Source organism: Lissotriton vulgaris, chromosome 3_1 (genome assembly GCF_964263255.1).
Source record: "Lissotriton vulgaris chromosome 3_1, aLisVul1.2, whole genome shotgun sequence".
Classification (NCBI taxonomy): Eukaryota; Metazoa; Chordata; class Amphibia; order Caudata; family Salamandridae; genus Lissotriton; species Lissotriton vulgaris.
Genome location: NC_141689.1, coordinates 532,202,921 through 532,219,967, shown reverse-complemented (window position 1 = coordinate 532,219,967; position 17,047 = coordinate 532,202,921). Strand labels below are relative to the sequence as shown.

The following is a 17,047-nucleotide window of genomic DNA, read 5'->3' as shown; positions in this document are numbered from 1 at the left end:
CCTACGCCCATCACAAACAGGTTTTCGCCCCGGCCAGGGGACAGAGACCGCCCTGGTAAAGGTAGTCGAGGAAGCCAGATGCATCTTGGATTCAGGGGGATCGGTTTTACTGATCCTCCTGGATCTAAGCGCTGCATTTGACACGGTGGACCATAAGATCTTGATCCAGCGACTACTCAACCTGGGAGTGAGAGACAAAGCACTCAGCTGGCTTTCTTCGTTCCTGAAGGACAGAACCTTCCAGGTCTGTGAAGGCAATATAAAATCTGACCCGTTTTACCTCCAGTGTGGGGTTCCACAGGGCTCTTCATTGAGCCCTACGCTGTTTAACACCTACATGGCCCCCCTGGAGGATGTGGTAACTCCCTTTGGGATAAAAGCTGTAACATATGCCGACGACACCCAAATGGTTGTGTCTTTCTCCCTTGAAGGTGAAAAAATAAAAAACCTCCATGACTGCCTTGAGGGAATCTACGAGTGGATGTCTAAATCAAGGTTAAAACTCAATGGCTCCAAGACCGAGCTTATGCTGCTGGGTCACCAATTGTCACCTCTCCCGTCCGCCATGTGGCCCTCCTGCCTAGGTCCCCTTCCTCAGCCCAAGACGGAACTAAAGAGTTTAGGCTTCTGGATAGAACAGGATTTATCTATGAAGACACAGGCCAAAAAAACTGCTGGCACCTGTGTCGGCCTACTCCGCTCAGCCAGGAAAATTCTCCCTCTACTCCCCGCACAATCTCAAAAACTACTTATACAGGGACTAATACTATCGAGGTTAGATTATAGTAACGCCCTCTTCCTGGCAGCCCCAGAGGCCTTCTTTAATGTTCTCCAAAGAACACAGAATGCCGCTGCTCGGATGCTGACAGGAACACCTCGGAGACTTTCTGCCAAACCAGCACTAAAAGCACTCCATTGGCTGCCGATTCGAGAAAGAGTTATATTTAAGGCCCTATGCACCACCCATAGGGCCCTGCAAAACCTAGGTCCACCAATGCTGAAGACCATGATATACCCTTACAAACCCAACAGGCCCCTCCGCTCCTCTCAAAGGAACCTGGCTACGGTCCACAGAGCAAAGAAAGCCCGCACTGGAGGACGCCGCTTTTCGGTTACAGCCGCTACTCTTTGGAACGCGCTTCCAACTCAGCTTCGGGCCGAACCCAACTACATGAAGTTCCGAAAACTACTCAAAACGCTCCTCTTCCCACAATAAAACTTCTTTTTTCTTTCTTTCCCTTTGTCCCCTCCCCTTTTCCTCACCTCAGCTGTATATGCAATCTCAGCGCTGGGACGCTCACGGGCAGCCATGCGCTATACAAATCCTGCTTTCATTTCATTTCCTGAGGGGAGCTAATCAAGCTGACAAGAAATGCGCCCTCCGCATTCCAAAATTGAGGGTGTGACCTCTCTCAGCAGGGAAGAAACCCCTGGAACCAGCCGCAAACAGAGCAGAAGGCATGGAGCCTTCAAAAGGGCTCCAGCGACTCACCATAGCAAGGCCTTGAGACACATGTTTGTCTCACAGCCCAGCAAGCGCCAAAACCGTCCCAGTGTAACTACAAAGCTCCTGCGTCCACAGAGCTCAGCGCAGCGTCACCATTTTAGTTGGTGCCCTTTTTCTTTATATTTCTGTAACTTGAAATTTAAAACTTGATATGTTGTCAAAACACCCACATCCCAACCACCTTCACTGGCTTTGTACAAATGAACCTTTTTAGATACACTACTAACTTTTTTTAACTTGGTGATAATTACCCCATCAGGGTTTGGCATACAGGTTGGTAAGTGAATGACAATTGTGACTGTTTTAATGAATTACACACAAAAAAGTTATAATCGTCTTTTGCAGTGTTTCATTTGTAAAATAAAAAAACCTCTTGGGTAGACAAATAATGTATGCAGAGCCACAATTTGCTAATCAATAGCATGATCAATATGTTGCAAATTAATCCCGGCGAAGAGGTGGAACATTCTTAGCAATAATTTGGTACAGAGTGTGATATGAAATCACAATTTAAACGAGACTACAACACAATCTGAAGACCTTCACAGTAAAATGCCAACAGGTAAAATAGGGACAGATCTAAAATAAAGATGTTGCTGTTGCAAACCCTGCGATTCTCAAAATCACTGTGTTGGTGACCACACAAATCCCTATTTGGTATATATTAACCCTATTTTATGATTCACTAAAGCCTTTCCGAACCAGAAAATGGGGATAGTGACCCATACAAATTGCGCTTTGAAAGGAGCATGAAATGGGCGTACCACCCGAATTGAGAATTGGTATGGAATTCAATGTCTTCTGACCGCAAATCCAGTTGCAAACTATTGATCCATTTCTGGCACTCAAGTTGGGGTGTTAACTGATTTACAAAGGGGAAGAAAGGGTCCCCATGGGACTCCATCATCTTTGAAATCGGGGTGGCAGCCTCAAGGAAAGCAGGCAGAACGTTTTTGATTTTGCAGAAACCTTTTTTGTAAGGCACCGGTTCCTTTAGGGAGCATGGACTACTTTAGAAACAAAAATAAGCTTTTCATTTTGTAATGTTAAGACAAAGATGGTGGTCTGCTGTCCATTGCAAGCCAAGTCTTTGGAGCCAATCACAGGAGTAGGGGGAAGTGTGGTCGCAGAATGCAAACTGCATAATAAATATTAATTAGGCAGGCCATTCTGAGACCCAACAATGTCTTATGATGTGAACCAACCTGATCAGTACATTGGTGAGTTGGAAAAATAAGATTCCATTTGCAAATAATTGTGTATAATTTGTGACCTCTTTGTGCACATGGAATCTTAATGATTTTAGCATAATGGTATAGCATATGAATGTAAGGTTATACTTTAACTCTCAGTAAATTCAAATGGAAATTCATGAATGTAGGGTGGATTCAAACTGTACACTATTTGTATTAGATGACAAACACATTTAATATGGAAATTGTGACCAATTTTGTGTTATTCTGAGCAAAATATTACAGCATGAATAATTTGTTTATAAATTTTACATAGCTCTAGCTAGACCCGAAGGTATCAGAGCGCTTTACATTTAATACATAGTCATATGAAGAAGAATAAGCATAAATACAGACTAAGACAGTCATTTGTCCGCCAAGGTAGTTACATATGCAGACATAGGAAACAGCATGAGCTAAAAATGTACAAGACAAAGTGGACCGCCGGAACAATAAATGTACCTCTGTCCCTGGTCAAGTCTGAATGTGCGTGAGGTTAGGGCAGCAACTCAGTTAGGGTGTGAGTTACAGTATTTGTTGTGCAGAAGGTGTTTAATGTCCTGTTTGAAGCCAGAAAAAAGGGGTTGCAGCGCAGGTCTCTCTGGGGGGAGTTCCAGATCATTGGGGAATTTCCAGAATAAAGATGAGTCTGGGTGGATTTCTTTTTGATTTTGGGAGGTATGAGAAGAAGTGCGATGGAGCTTCTTAGAGATCTGGCTCTTCCAGCTTTCAAACGTTTGTTCTCCAGATGTTCAGGGTTATGAGTGCGAATGAAGGGCTTTATGGGTGATGTAAGCGGTATTGTAGAAACATCTTCCTTTGATTGGGAGCCAGTTGAGCCTCTTGAGGGCCGGTGTGATGTGCTCAAACCATATGCAACCTGTTAGTAATTCAGTTTTGAGAGGACTAGTGATTGTACTACCATCTTAAAATCTTCAGGGGGAATTAAAGGTTGGACTTTCTTGAGGTTGTTTAGCATATAATGTGATCCTTTGGCTAAGTTGTTGATTTCGTCCTCCAATGACATGTTTTGGTCCAGGGTGATGCCCAAGGACTTAACGGAGTTGGACAGTGTTAGAGAACAATTTAGGGCATCCAGATTCGTGAGCCAGACTTGGATTGGTAGAGGTTGTTTTTCGGGCAGAAAATAAGTAGTTCAGTTTTGTAGGAGTTCAGCTTTAAGTGGTTGATGTTAAGCCAAGCTTGTATCTTGATTAGTGTGGCAATCAGATGTAGGACGTCACTGGGTGACTTAATTTTGTAATAGAGTTGGGTGTCATCACCGTATAGCTGATATTTGACCCATTCTTGGTTCAGGATAACAGTGAGGGGTTCCATGAAGTGATTGAAAAGGGATGTGAATAGAGTTGAGCCTTGGGGTACACCCTGATGAACTAGTGTAGGTTTCAAGAGGCAGTTGTTGAATTCTATTTGTTGCAAGCGATGTTGCAGGTACAAAGTGAACCATCTTAAGACTGTGCTATTGATACTAGTGCGGTTCTTGAGTGTCTCCAGTAATGCTGGGTGATGTACAGTATTGAAAGCCGCAGACTCGTCAAGTAGTATTAGGAGGCAAGCTTCATCTTCCTCTAAGGATCGGCGGATGTCTTCCGAGTTATTGAGCATCAAAGTTTCAGTAGTATAGCCTTTCCTGAACACAGATTGGAAGGTGTCATGTAGGTTGAATACTTCTATATGATGGTTAAGTTGTTTTAGGATGCATTTCTCTCATGTTTTAGCTAGAAAGGGGAGGTTGGTGATAGGTCTGAGCTTATTGAAGCCAGTAAGGTCTTACCCTGGTTTTTTGAGTATGGGTGTGATTTGGCCTAGTTGTAGGGATTCAGGAACACTGCCTGAGGAAAGCGATGAGTTGATGATTTTAGTACAGAATGGAGCAATGATATGGTTGAGGTTTTCTACTATTGTGGATGGGAGAGGATCTGTAGTGTGAGATGTGGGCTTCAAGTTCGCAGTTATGTTGAAGACTTAATTTTCTGTCATGGGTTTAAATTCTGACTAATTCGCTTTGTTTTTCAGATGAGGGATATCCAAGTTGAAATTATTTTTTTTAGAGGCCAAGCAGTCCCTGGTTACGTCTAGAGGAGAGGTTGCCGTAAAGGGGAGAGAGTCAGCGGGGAAAGTTAGTAGGGATGTCGGATTGGTGACTTGGATGAGGAATTGTTCAATTTGTGCAATTTTATCAGTGAAGAAGTTGGCAATTTCTTTACAGCGTTCCTTGGTGGCTTTTGTTTTGTGTGGGGGGAAATGGTAGTTTGCCGTTCAATAATGTTGAGGAGTCTGTTCTTCGTGTGGATAAGTTGGTTGCAAAAAAAAGTGGCTTTTTCTCTGAAGATGTGTTTCTTATAGGACAGCCTTAGGTGTGAGAGGTGCACTGTAGAGGATTTTTGTATCCTTAACCTTTCTGACTGTCTGAGTAGTCTCCTCTCATTGTTAAGATCTGAGTTGAACCACGATTTAGATTGAATAGTTCTAGATAATTTAAGTTTGAGCGGTGCAACTTGGTCAAGAACAGCAGATACCACAGTGTTATAGTGGGGGGTGAGGTTATCGACTGTGTGAGTGGGAAGATGATGCTGTAGTTGGGAATTGATCCTGTCCTCCATTTCAGTTATGGGGATTTGCTTGAGGTTCCTAGCCCATTGCTTAGGTCTGTCGGATTAGGTTGGATGGGATCTGAGGTGGATCTCTAAATTAAACAGTATGAGATGGTGGTCCGACCAGTCAATAGGAGTGATGGATTGAAGTGAGGCAAGATCCCTTTTGGTGATAAGTGCATCAATAGTGGCGCCTTTGATATGGGTTGGTTTGTTGCAGAGTTGGATGAGATCATTTATTTCACAAATGTTTGTAAGATTACAGACTGTGGTGTCTTTAGAGTTGTCACAGTGAAAGTTGAAGTCGCCCAAGAGCACGTCATTCAAGTTGGTTAAGGAGAACTGTGTCATTAGGTCAGTTATTTCTTCTAAGAAGAGGGTGCGATCACCAGGAGGGTGGTAGAACGGTGTGGAGATTGATAGGAGAGGTGCCTTTGGTAGTGAGTTCTACTCTGAGGTATTCAAAAGTCCAAAAGTCGAGTATTTTGAGGTCTTTAAGGTGGAAAGATGGATTCCATCTTTGTGAATGATTGCAATTCCACCACCTTTTCTCTCTTGTCTGTCCTGTCTAATGATGGAGTATCCAGGAGGAGCTAACATGTCAATTATGGGAGTTGAGAATTCAATAAGCCAATTCTCTGTGAAGAATGCAATGTCTATTTGTTTGTCAAGAATAGATTCTGCAATATCTGTGGCATGTTTGACTGATGATCTGCAGTTAAGGATCATGCAAGATAGAGACATGGGACTATTGTTAGATGTATCTAGTATATGGATGGTGGTGGATTGAGCAGGCGGTTGAGGCGAAGTGATCATTCTCAGGATTCTATTTGATCCCACGATAACTGGAATTGTGGAAGTAGGTTTGTAGACCATTTTTTGGTTCAGTGTTATGTAAGATTTGCAGAGTTCCACAGCCTCACGTGCTGATAAAGGCTCGGTGGGGTCTGTGTGACGATCGACTCAGTTGAGTAGAGGACCAGTAAGTATGTTGGCTGACATTTGGAGAGCCTGAAAGGTGAGACATCTTCTCCATGTCATAGGTGTGATAGTGGGCATACTTAGCCTGGATCACAAGTCATTCTTTACATGCGAGAGGCTTTAGTTAAGAGATTAAGTTTTCGTTCTATTCGTTTCAGGTGCCGGGTGATTCTGCCAGTAAAGGTTTCTGTTCTGAGAGTGGATAGATAAGCATTGGATCTCGCGTTTAAGAAAGTAGAGTGAGCTTTGCTAAAGGGAAGGCCAGTATCATTTCGGTTGGTAAACCTGGGTTCTTTTGGGGTAATTTTAGTTAAGTCATGTCGTAGGCACACTTCCAGGGGAGCTGCCAGGTTGCACATCATGTCAGAGGGTGGCGCAGTGGTACATCTCGAGTAATCGGAGGCAAGGAGGCGAGAAGGTTTGGGGTTGCTTGTCTGGGGTAATGAGGGGAGGTGGCTTTGGTGCACCAAGTCATATTTCGTTGAAGAAGCGAGAAGTAAAGACAAGTGACGGTCAAAGATGGTGAGGTGACGTTCTGTAGCTTGTATAAGTATGTGCCCTGTCCTGAATATAGAAATGGAGATTTCCCCAGTAAAGGTTAGTGAGGGGAAAGTGGTGAGTCTAGTTACATAAGGGATTTTAATAGAATTAGTCATTTGTAGGTGGAGAAGGAATGTGTTCCTCCACTTTACGAGGCATTTAGAATAGAAGACGAAGTCGGTCTTTTTGCTGCCGGTGCTCACGCTTTGGCAGGTATCAGCTATTAGTGTTTCAGGAAGTTGTTTAAGTAGTTTATGTTTGCAATTCTTTTTAGCATTATTCGAGACATTTTTCAAATAGCTGATGCTCCATGAATTGGAACCAAATCTCACAAGTGCTGTGTCAGTGGAGTTGTGGTGGAGCATTGCAAAAGTGGTTCACAGCCTGGATATGGTGGTCTCGAAGGTTAATGCTTTGTTTTTTAACCTTGCTCACCATAGTACAGCGAGGGTGGCAGTCAGAAGTAAGCTCGGCTCGTTATGGCTCGAGGTTTCAAGAAGACCTCGAGCTGAGCCCACTGCCCGGCCTCTGGATCGAGCGTTAACTGGCTTGCCCCCTCTATTGAGCCACCTGCTGTGAAAGGAGTGCCATGTTTCAGCGCACAATGTTTGTTACCTTACTAAATCATGTTTATTTGTAAACACTGTTCTTTCTCGTCATGTCCTTAACAGTCCATTATCATTGGATAATATGCATCAGGAGTAACATTTCGAAAACATGGCGTGGCCTAGGTTTATGGTTGTGTGTACCCTTACTGGGTGTTCCCTGGGCTGACCAGGCCATAGGCCCAGTTACAGTTAGCATGTGCTGGTTGTAGTGCATTCGTATATTTAGCAAGATATCACATTCACTTCAGACAAGAGTGCGATAGAGCAATGCTGGAAGGCAGTTCATCCCGTGCTTCCTGCAAGTGACCCTGGCGGCGGACTTTTGATGCCAAGTCAGTGTCTCTTCAGGAGCCCACCGCTATCCCGGAGGGTCACATATAGCGCTCACCATGTTGTGCACAGCACACAGTGCATGTCCCTCGAAGGCCTCTGTCTATTTACGCATCTCCTGCTACATGATGCAGTCATGAGGCAAAGGCTTTCTCTCATTTGGCTGGAGGCACAGCTCCAGTGCAGATAAGAGCACTCCCCCTTTACCTTGATTAGACGCTATCTACGCCTGAATTGACATTCCAGAACGCACAACGCTAATGTTCGTGGCACCTTCTCTAATACCCAAATTATCCTTGGAGGTAATCACTGTTTTCCGATCCCTGAAATTCGTATTTCATCTGTGTAGACTACCAAATGGTCTTTTTCTGAATCTTTGTAGTCTATGCAAACTAGTATATTAGCTATGACAATTTTCCCCATCTAACCATGGAGGATGTGTCCTAATTGCCAGGGCAGTCGACTTTAAAGCTGGGGAACCGGGTTCGAGTCTCGGACAGGGTCAGGGACCGTGTGATTCAGGACAAATCCCTTAATCTCTCCGTGCCTACCAAAATTAATGTGTCCATCTGTAACACAATTAGTGCTCGGGTAAAGCGCTCTGACCCCTTCGAGGCGAGTTCACGCTATCTAAAAAAAATTACAAACCTGTGTTAGTGGATATTATACTCTGCTTTTAACAGCAAACTATTGACTCCTTAAAGGAGCAGAGCCACCATTCTGGCTTGCTTAAAGCAAATGTCTCTACAATAGAAGTGAATAGTTCTAGAAATTCCATACTGTAGAAATAGAAAGTAACCTCGTTGTCTAGCTCCTTCATTGAGTCCCGCCCCACTAGCAACTAATTTTACCACTGAACAAAACATATCATCCTGTCACCACATATTAGTGTAAACTCCTTTTAATGCGTTTATCATAGTGTACCATTGTAAGCCTGTAGGTCATTCATTGCATGACTCAATGGATAACCAGCGTTTGCATTTGCCCCCTTGCAAATTAACCTCTAGAAACATTAATTAAGATTGTCAATTGTTTAGTTTGTGTAACAAAATTGTTTTCTTTTCCAGGATTCTCAAGACATTTTGGACCAGCCCTGTGACAATGAAAGCCAGGCTGTACCGGGAACAGGTAGGATTTTTCATTTTTTTAATGCAGGTTAAAGTGAGTCTGGGGTCCCCAAATCCTTTCCGATCATTACGGACGTGGTTTCCAGTCTTGAAATTATGTGTGATCACCTAATGCATTTTATGTGTTGTAGTTGTGCTTTGCTTTCATTGAAGTAACACACGACAAAATAGTGATTTGTAGGTTAAAAATTCCTGACCCGAGACAGTGTCTTTAATGACAGAGTACGGTGGTCTGATGTGATGACAGTGTAGTACATGTTACTTTTAAGATTCACTTTGCGAAAACATGAGATATTAAGTTGAAACATCCCATAACAATTTAGGTTCTCGTTATAATGTAAGTGCAAATCATGATAAGGACATAATCTCCCATTTGCACCTGAATTGGCACTCCAGCATAGGTGCGGATTGTGCATGGTGGGGAGTTTTGCCCACATAAAACCTGATGCATATCAAACAGATAGCTCACATTTGGAGTTTGCAAACCTCATATGGGGGAGTAAGTTGTGTTATTACTGCTTAATCAAGAAGACAATAAAGTGATGGGTGGATTATTTGAACTAATTCTGGCCACAATCAAAGCCCTTCTTTCTGTAGCCCACCATATTACTTCAGACAGGAATCACCCATATGGTAATCAACCCTGGTTCTTCTCCAGTGGGAACAGGTCACCCAGAACTGTATGGCTCAGTCCCCTCTAAACAGGCACACAAGCTACCCCAGACTGGTTTCAGCCTATTGTGCCCTCATTAGGGTGCACCTTGAGGCCTATAGTACAGTGAGAACAACAAGAACAGCAACACCACCACCCTGCTGGACAACCTCGCCAACCTCGGACTCAAGCAACTGGTGAACATCCCCACCCACTACGCCAGCCACACGCTTGACCCCGTCTTCTCCTCCAGCAAGCACCTCTCCTTCAGCCACTCTACCGGACTCCACTGGACTGACCACAGCTGCATCCACTTCAGCTTCAGAAGAACAGCGACGCACCACCACCCGCAACAGATTCCTCGCAGGAGCTTGAGCAAGATCACCACCGAGCAGCTCACCTCCTCCCTCCGCCAGAACCCTCCCGCCAGCACAACGGACCCCAACGAAGCAGCCGACAACCTCACACAGTGGCTCACCAACTGCTCAAATGACCTCGCACCACTGAAGAACCCTCCCAGCAGACAAAGCAGCAAGAAAGCCTCCTGGTTCACCGACAAACTCAAGAACTCCAAGAAGAACTGCTGCACCCTCGAGAAAGCCTGGCATCACGACCAGTCCATGGACAAAATGACTGCCCTCAAGCACGCCACCCGCAAACACCACCAGCTGATCCGCACCTCCAAGAAAACAGCATTCACAGAACGACTGAACAACAACGCCCACAAAAGCAAGGAACTCTTCAGCATCGTCAAAGAGCTCTCCAACCCCAGCGCCGGAAACAACAACATCACCCCCTCGCAAGACCTCTGAGACTCACTTGCCTCATTCTTCCACCGCAAGATCGCCGATATTCACAACAGCTTCGGCTCACCTACCACGCACCCAACCACCAAACCAATGCCCCACGCCACCATTCTCTGCGCCTGGACCCTGATCAGCACCGAAGACACCACCCGCACGATGAACACCATCCACTCCGGATCACCAACCGACCCCTGCCCCCACCACGTCTTCAACAAGGTCGTCTCCATCATCGCACCCCAACTCCGGGACATCATCAACACCTCCTTCGACACTGCCACCTTTCCGGAGATCTGGAAGCACACCGAGCTCAGCGCCCTCCTGAAGAAACCAACAGCAGACCCCACCGACCTCAAGAACTACCGCCCCATCTCGCTCCTCCCTTTTCCTGCCAAAGTCATCGAGAAGTCCGTCAACAGACAGCTTGCCGCCTTTCTCGAGACGAACGGATCCTTCGACCCCTCGCAGTCCGGTTTCCGAGCCAACCACAGCTCCGAGACTGCCCTCATCGCAGCCACTGACGACATCAGATCCCTGCTCGACAACGGGGAAACAGCGGCCCTCATCCTCCTGGACCTCTCTGCAGCGTTCGACACTGTCTGCTACCGCACCCTAGTGCAGCGCCTCAGCAACATCGGAGTCCAAGAGAAGGCACTGGAGTGGATCATCTCGTTCCTCGCCGGAAGAACCCAGAGAGTTCTGCTCCCCCCGTTCACATTCGAGGCCACCGAAGCCATCTGCGGCGTACCACAAGGATAATCACTCAGCCCAACCCTCTTCAACGTCTACATGAGCCCTCTCGCAGCCATCGCACGCAAACACAACCTCAACATCATCTCCTACGCCGACGAAACCCTGCTGATTCTCTCCCTCACCAACGACCCCGCCACCGCCAGAACCAGCCAGCATGAAGGGATGAAAGATGTCGCCGAGTGGATGAAGATTTGCCACCTGAAACTGAACTCAGACAAGACGGAAGTCCTCATCCTGGGATCATCTCCCTCTGCCTGGGATGATTCCTGGTGGCTGCCTGCCCTGGGCAGCGCACCCAAACCAACGGACCATGCACGCAACCTAGGCGTCATCCTGGACTCCTCCCTCACGATGACCAAGCAAGTTAACGCAGTCTCATCATCCTGCTTCAGCACCCTGCGCATGCTCCGAAAGATCTTCCGATGGATCCCCACCGAAACCAGGAAGACGGTTACCCAGGCCCTCGTCACCAGCCGTCTGGACTACGGGAACACACTCTACGCTGGAACCACATCCAAACTCCAGAAAATACTCCAGCGCATCCAGAACGCCTCAGCACGACTCATCCTGGACATACCGCGCCGCAGCCACATCTCCACCCACCTGAGAGACCTGCACTGGCTCCCCGTCAACAAGAGGATCACGTTCAGACTCCTCACCCACGCACACAAGGCTCTCCACGACTTGGGCCCGAAGTACCTCAACAGCCGCCTCACTTTCTACACACCCACCCGCCAGCTCCGATCCGTCAGCCTCGCCCTCGCCTCCGTCCCAAGAATTCGGAAATCCACCGTCGGAGGAAGATCCTTCTCCTACCTGGCAGCCAAGACTTGGAGCTCCCTCCCCACTCACCTTTAGCTGACCCAGGATCACCTCTCCTTCAGGAAACTACTCAAGACCTGGCTGTTCAAGCAGTAGCGACCCCCCCCCCCCTCAGCGCCTTGAGACCCTTACGGGTGAGTAGTGCGCTATACAAATGTTATGATTGATTGATTGATTGAGCGCAAGAGTCACATCTAAGTATACCCATCTCACAGTGCGTCACACTGAAGAAAACAAAGAAGGAGATCAGTGGACTGCCTGAGTTAATCTCAACCACTGGTAACTACTCTGAGCCACAATCCAGTCCATTGTCTATTTGCCCACCATGCCACCTCAGGAAGGAACCAGACATGTTCAACTCAGTCTTGGTCCTGCTCTAGTAGGAATAGTCCAGCCGGAACTGACAGGCGAGGTCCACAATGAGGAGGTTTTGGGTGTTTTTCTGTTCAAAGGAGACCTGGCTTAGCAGTTCAGGCTGGACTGTCCCCATTGGAGCAGAACAAATGCTGATTTGTATATAGCTAGTCTCTGTCTGAAGTGGCAGAGTGAGTAAAAAACAATGGACTGGAATGTGACCCTGATCAATTGCCAGTGGCTGAGACTATTTGTAAGCATTCCACCCATTATCTTTGTGGTTTTCATTAGCTCGTTGTGTCTTATTCCGAGGTGCATATTTCGATTTGGGGGTAAATTGCCAACCCAGAAAAAACTTTACCTCTTGGCATTAGTATTTCATGGGTGCACAGTTTGTGCCTATGACGAATCACAATTTGCAGGACCCATAGAATTAAGTCCTAAATGTCAAATTCATTTTTATGTTCCTAGTAAAGACAAGAGGTCTTCCATTTGATAGGTCGGGCTTTCATTACGCTTGAGATGTGATAACTGATTGTAGAGGTTTCTGGCAGTAAAATGGAAACCTTGCAATCCAAACTTTACTTATGCTTTCTCACTAAAAATTCTGTTGAAGGATGTTGTTCCATGAACTTCTGTGTGTTTTGCCATAGGGAGTTCCAGATTCTTGGGCAAGGGAATACTAGACAACTACATAGACAGTGAGCATGGGGTATAAATGCAAAAAATACACTTTGACTGGACCGCCAAAATTCTTGCAATGCCCGTCTTCGGACTCTTATGCTGTGGTCATTTGGAAACAAAACATCGTCATAGATTTAATAAATGAAACCAAATAACAAATCGGGAAAAGCCAAATGGTTAGGAACTGACGTATTAGAGGTTCTGACAGGATTAAAACATTGCTACTGAAATCACTAAGGGCCATAAAGAATTTGGGTGAGCCGTGATTACTTTAAAAATCAAGTACCGGGAGGCCCTCCCTCCTCAGGGTCTGTGATTGGTCAGAAAGTTGTGCGTAAGTTTGGACTTTGCTATCCTGTTACTGATTTGTTAGCTGGCACCGCATTATAGGAGTTCATCACAATAGGTGGGTCCTATTACGTTCTATCTTTATATGACTTCTAGTACTAAGGCAATCAAATGGAAAGCAAGCCATAATAAAGCAAAATATTACTGTTAAACTTGCAGTTGTGTTGGTTGTGCTTGTTCAGTAGGATAAAACTATGAACTGCGTCAGTGAAACAATTGTTGTAACCATCCAGCTGATTGTGATGAACATAATCGATTACGTCCATTTTTACAGATTACTATTACATTGGAAATGAATATCGATGAAATGTAATGCTGAGGCTTCTCTGTTCTTTCAGTCCACAAATGATTTAGTTCTCACGGGTTCTCATCTACCCCGCTACAAAGATGAGACAAGCAAAAGGGTTATTGATATAAAAATTGTCAACATTTACGAAATACTGAAATGGAATTGGGTAGGCCTCACAATTCCTCAGTGGGTTGATGGCAGAATCTTTAACATAGTTTCGAATGAAGAGATAATAATGTAGCTCTAATAAATATTAACCTGGAGCATCATTTAGCCCTGCCTTCACTGGCCCATAGCAGCCTGCCTACACAATGTAATGATCCCCATAATATGATAGACAAGACATCTGCTGATTTTTTGTCAAATGCCTGGTTCCCAGTCTCCTCTAAATGACCCCCTCACACTTTATCTGGTGAAGGGTATTGTAGGAAATTGGGTTATTAGTTGAGGGGGCTGAGTAGCCACCTCTAGCAGTAATCCCGGTCTTGCCAAACTGGACCCTTAAAGTCACCAACTAAATCTGAGCTCAAGCCCTGGTAGCTGTAGCACACAGCAGGCAGGCTTAAATTAGACTCAATGCTTAAAATAGTAATGAAGTACCAAAACAGAAATAACGTTGAAATGGAAAATAATAAGTATCCCAAAATGAATTAGAAAAAGAGAGACATTCTTAATAAACAAAATGACACCAAAATGAAAGTTTTACGCGCATTACATACACTAACCAGGTTCGTACTGGTCAAAGATTTGACTTTCTGACCACTGTCCTTAAAGTCCCAATTCACCACAGTAGTACTCTTCTAAAGCCCCATCAGGACCTCAGGGGAGGCTCTAATAGGCTCACAGGGTTGCAGGCCGAGGCCAAGAGGTCCACTCCAGGTCCAGTTTCCACTGGCCAGCTGGGCAATTGCAGGAACAAGCCTCTTGTAGCTTTTTGTGTTCCTTGGCCCATGGATTCTACTTCTTTGTCCTGGGTACAAGAGGAAGAGCAGATTCAGTCCTCTAGGCTTTTCTCGGGTCTCAGACCACAGGTTCAGTTCTCCTCTGATCTTCTGCAAGTCCAGGAGTCTTCTGAAGTGGGTGCCTGAAGATGCCACATTTATGCCTAGCACAAGCTAGTGGGTGGGACTGATGTCTTGGGATGCCCTAACTAATTGGGTAAAGGCTAGTAGGTCTAACCCTACCCAAAATAGCTGAAGTGTTCGGCCACACTTAACTTGGGCTCTGAAGTCTGTGCATGTGTGCATGTGAGTGTGTGTGTGTATGTGTGTGTGTGTGTGTGTGCACTCTCTGTTACTCTGTTAATCGTTGTATCCCCCACATCTAAAAATAAAATCCAGATTAGGCAGTCCCTGCACCCCAACCAACTGAGAGACAACAGGCTTGTAGAATAAAGCTGATCTTTAAGCAACCAGACAGTGGATAAACCCAAATTCTTTTGGTGTTTTGTTTCCCTCATTTGAAGTGCACCCCAAATGTTATAGACAACCCCAGCAGACTTGTTAAACAGGTCTTGACACTTCATCAGATTCTGACACTGTGATGTCAACAAAAGACCCACTGTGGGGGCAAAAGAAGGGTACAGGCCTGGATGTTAGCTACATCTTTGTGAAAGTGTAGGGCTCTTTGAAGTTAATTAACTCCTTTGGCATAGCTGACAGGTCATCCTATCATGGGCACATCAACCGACCTACATATCTAAGGCCTTTTGTCCATGCCCTGGGATCAAGTTCACACCTCATTCTCGCCTAATAAAATACTAATTACTTACTGGCAGAAGTGGGAGAACAAAAGGAAGATTTTAAAAGTCATCCTTCCAAAATATCTATCACAGCTCCGACACGACCAGGGAATTGGGCTTGTAATAAATATATTAAAAAGCTAGAAGTAAATAATTTATAGCTGTTTCCTTGCTGGAGATAACATTTGTTAAACTTCATTTTTGATCTTAATGCTTTCCTATTGAACAGTCAACCCTGCTACATTGAAAATAGCTTTTAGGTCTTTTTCACTATAATGACATGTTTAACATTAAACATTTACACGTCCTACTTCTAAATACCATGCACCCTGCATTATGGGCAATGAGGCCTACTTAGGGGTGATTTATACATATTTAAAAGAAATGTTTAGGATTGTCAAAATGGGTTATTTCAACAGGTCAAATTTGCAGTTAAAACCTGCACAACCAGGTTACTGGTGGCAGGCCAGGAGTCGTGCTTACATTGTCACTGTAGTGGATGATACAGTTAGTTCTGCAGTCCACTTGTGACATTTAACTTACAGGAACGGTCCTAGGTACCATGTTCAAGGGACTTGTAAGTCCCAATGGCTCCGCTCTGACTCGCCATCATCTTATTACAGTTAGAGAACAGCAATTTGAGAGATATGCCAAGGCCGTTTTTGGGTTTGGGTTCTAAGCCATTGATTGTAATTTTAGAAATCTTTAAAAGTAAATGTATTTCGATCCCAACCTATAGCACCGAGCAATGCGTGCCTGCTAAAGCGATGAGGATCCAAAGGATGGAAAATTTCTTTTTATGTAGATTGTTCTTTATCACACCCAGCACTTCCAGTCTGGTCTGCTATTCTGAATTTAGTGTTCCATATATAAAGATTATTATTACATTCTGCCCCCCCGGCCCTCTTGCTTTCGATTTGGGCAACAGGTGCCACATCTTTGAATCGTTCCGTTATTTTAGATTGTCTTGCTCTGAAGAATGGCCGGCTGATCCCATGGCTCAAGTATGTGGGAGATGAATTTGCTAGGCTAGGATGGTCTGAGATTTTCTCTTTTCCTTTCCCAGAATTTTTTGCCAAAGAGAGCAAATTTAGCAATTATTTGTAGACACCTGTAGGGAGTACATGTTTTCGGTAGAATGTGTTAAAACTCGTGTAGTGGATCACATGATTATGTCATCCTACAATGCAATAGAATGTTATCTTATGTTGATTCAAAACCAATGTCACAGATTTCTAGTCTTATGGTCTAAGCTTAATTTAGTTTATTTGTTTTTTGCTTTCTCTGAAAAGATTTTATGGTTTAAGTTATCGCCATGTCTGTGTGACAATCATTCTACCCAATCCTCTCTTCATTTAATTTTTTTTCTGTCTCTTTTTTGCGGAATCATAGCATTTCTTGTTACTCCCCTTTTACGCCAGATTAATAGAAGGTCACACAAGGCTGCCTATACTTTCTACCGCACTTTAAATTTATGTTTGAATAGTTAGCGGCAAGTCCAGCCGCGGATGTAGCCCCGCCGTGTGAACACGGTCTCTCTGACGCCAACCGACGCCGGCATTTGGGAGCAAGGAGGTGCGTGTTGTAAGGCAGAATGTGCAATCGCTCTTGTATGGAACATCTCACCAGCCCACTGTGGTTTTAATTTGGAACAATACTTG

At 44.9% G+C, this 17,047-nt stretch overlaps 1 protein-coding gene across 4 annotated transcripts in view; it reads left to right on the top strand.

Moving 5' to 3' along the window:
* The window catches only part of ARHGEF28 (Rho guanine nucleotide exchange factor 28), a 954,264-nt gene that overhangs the window by 590,616 nt on the left and 346,601 nt on the right, over positions 1–17,047 (top strand). For all 4 annotated transcript variants that reach the window (XM_086960785.1, XM_086960787.1, XM_086960786.1 and 1 more), the window contains exon 9: positions 8,881–8,941. In XM_086960785.1, coding sequence (XP_086816911.1) covers positions 8,881–8,941 — 61 coding nt within the window. The remainder of the gene's footprint in view (positions 1–8,880; positions 8,942–17,047) is intronic.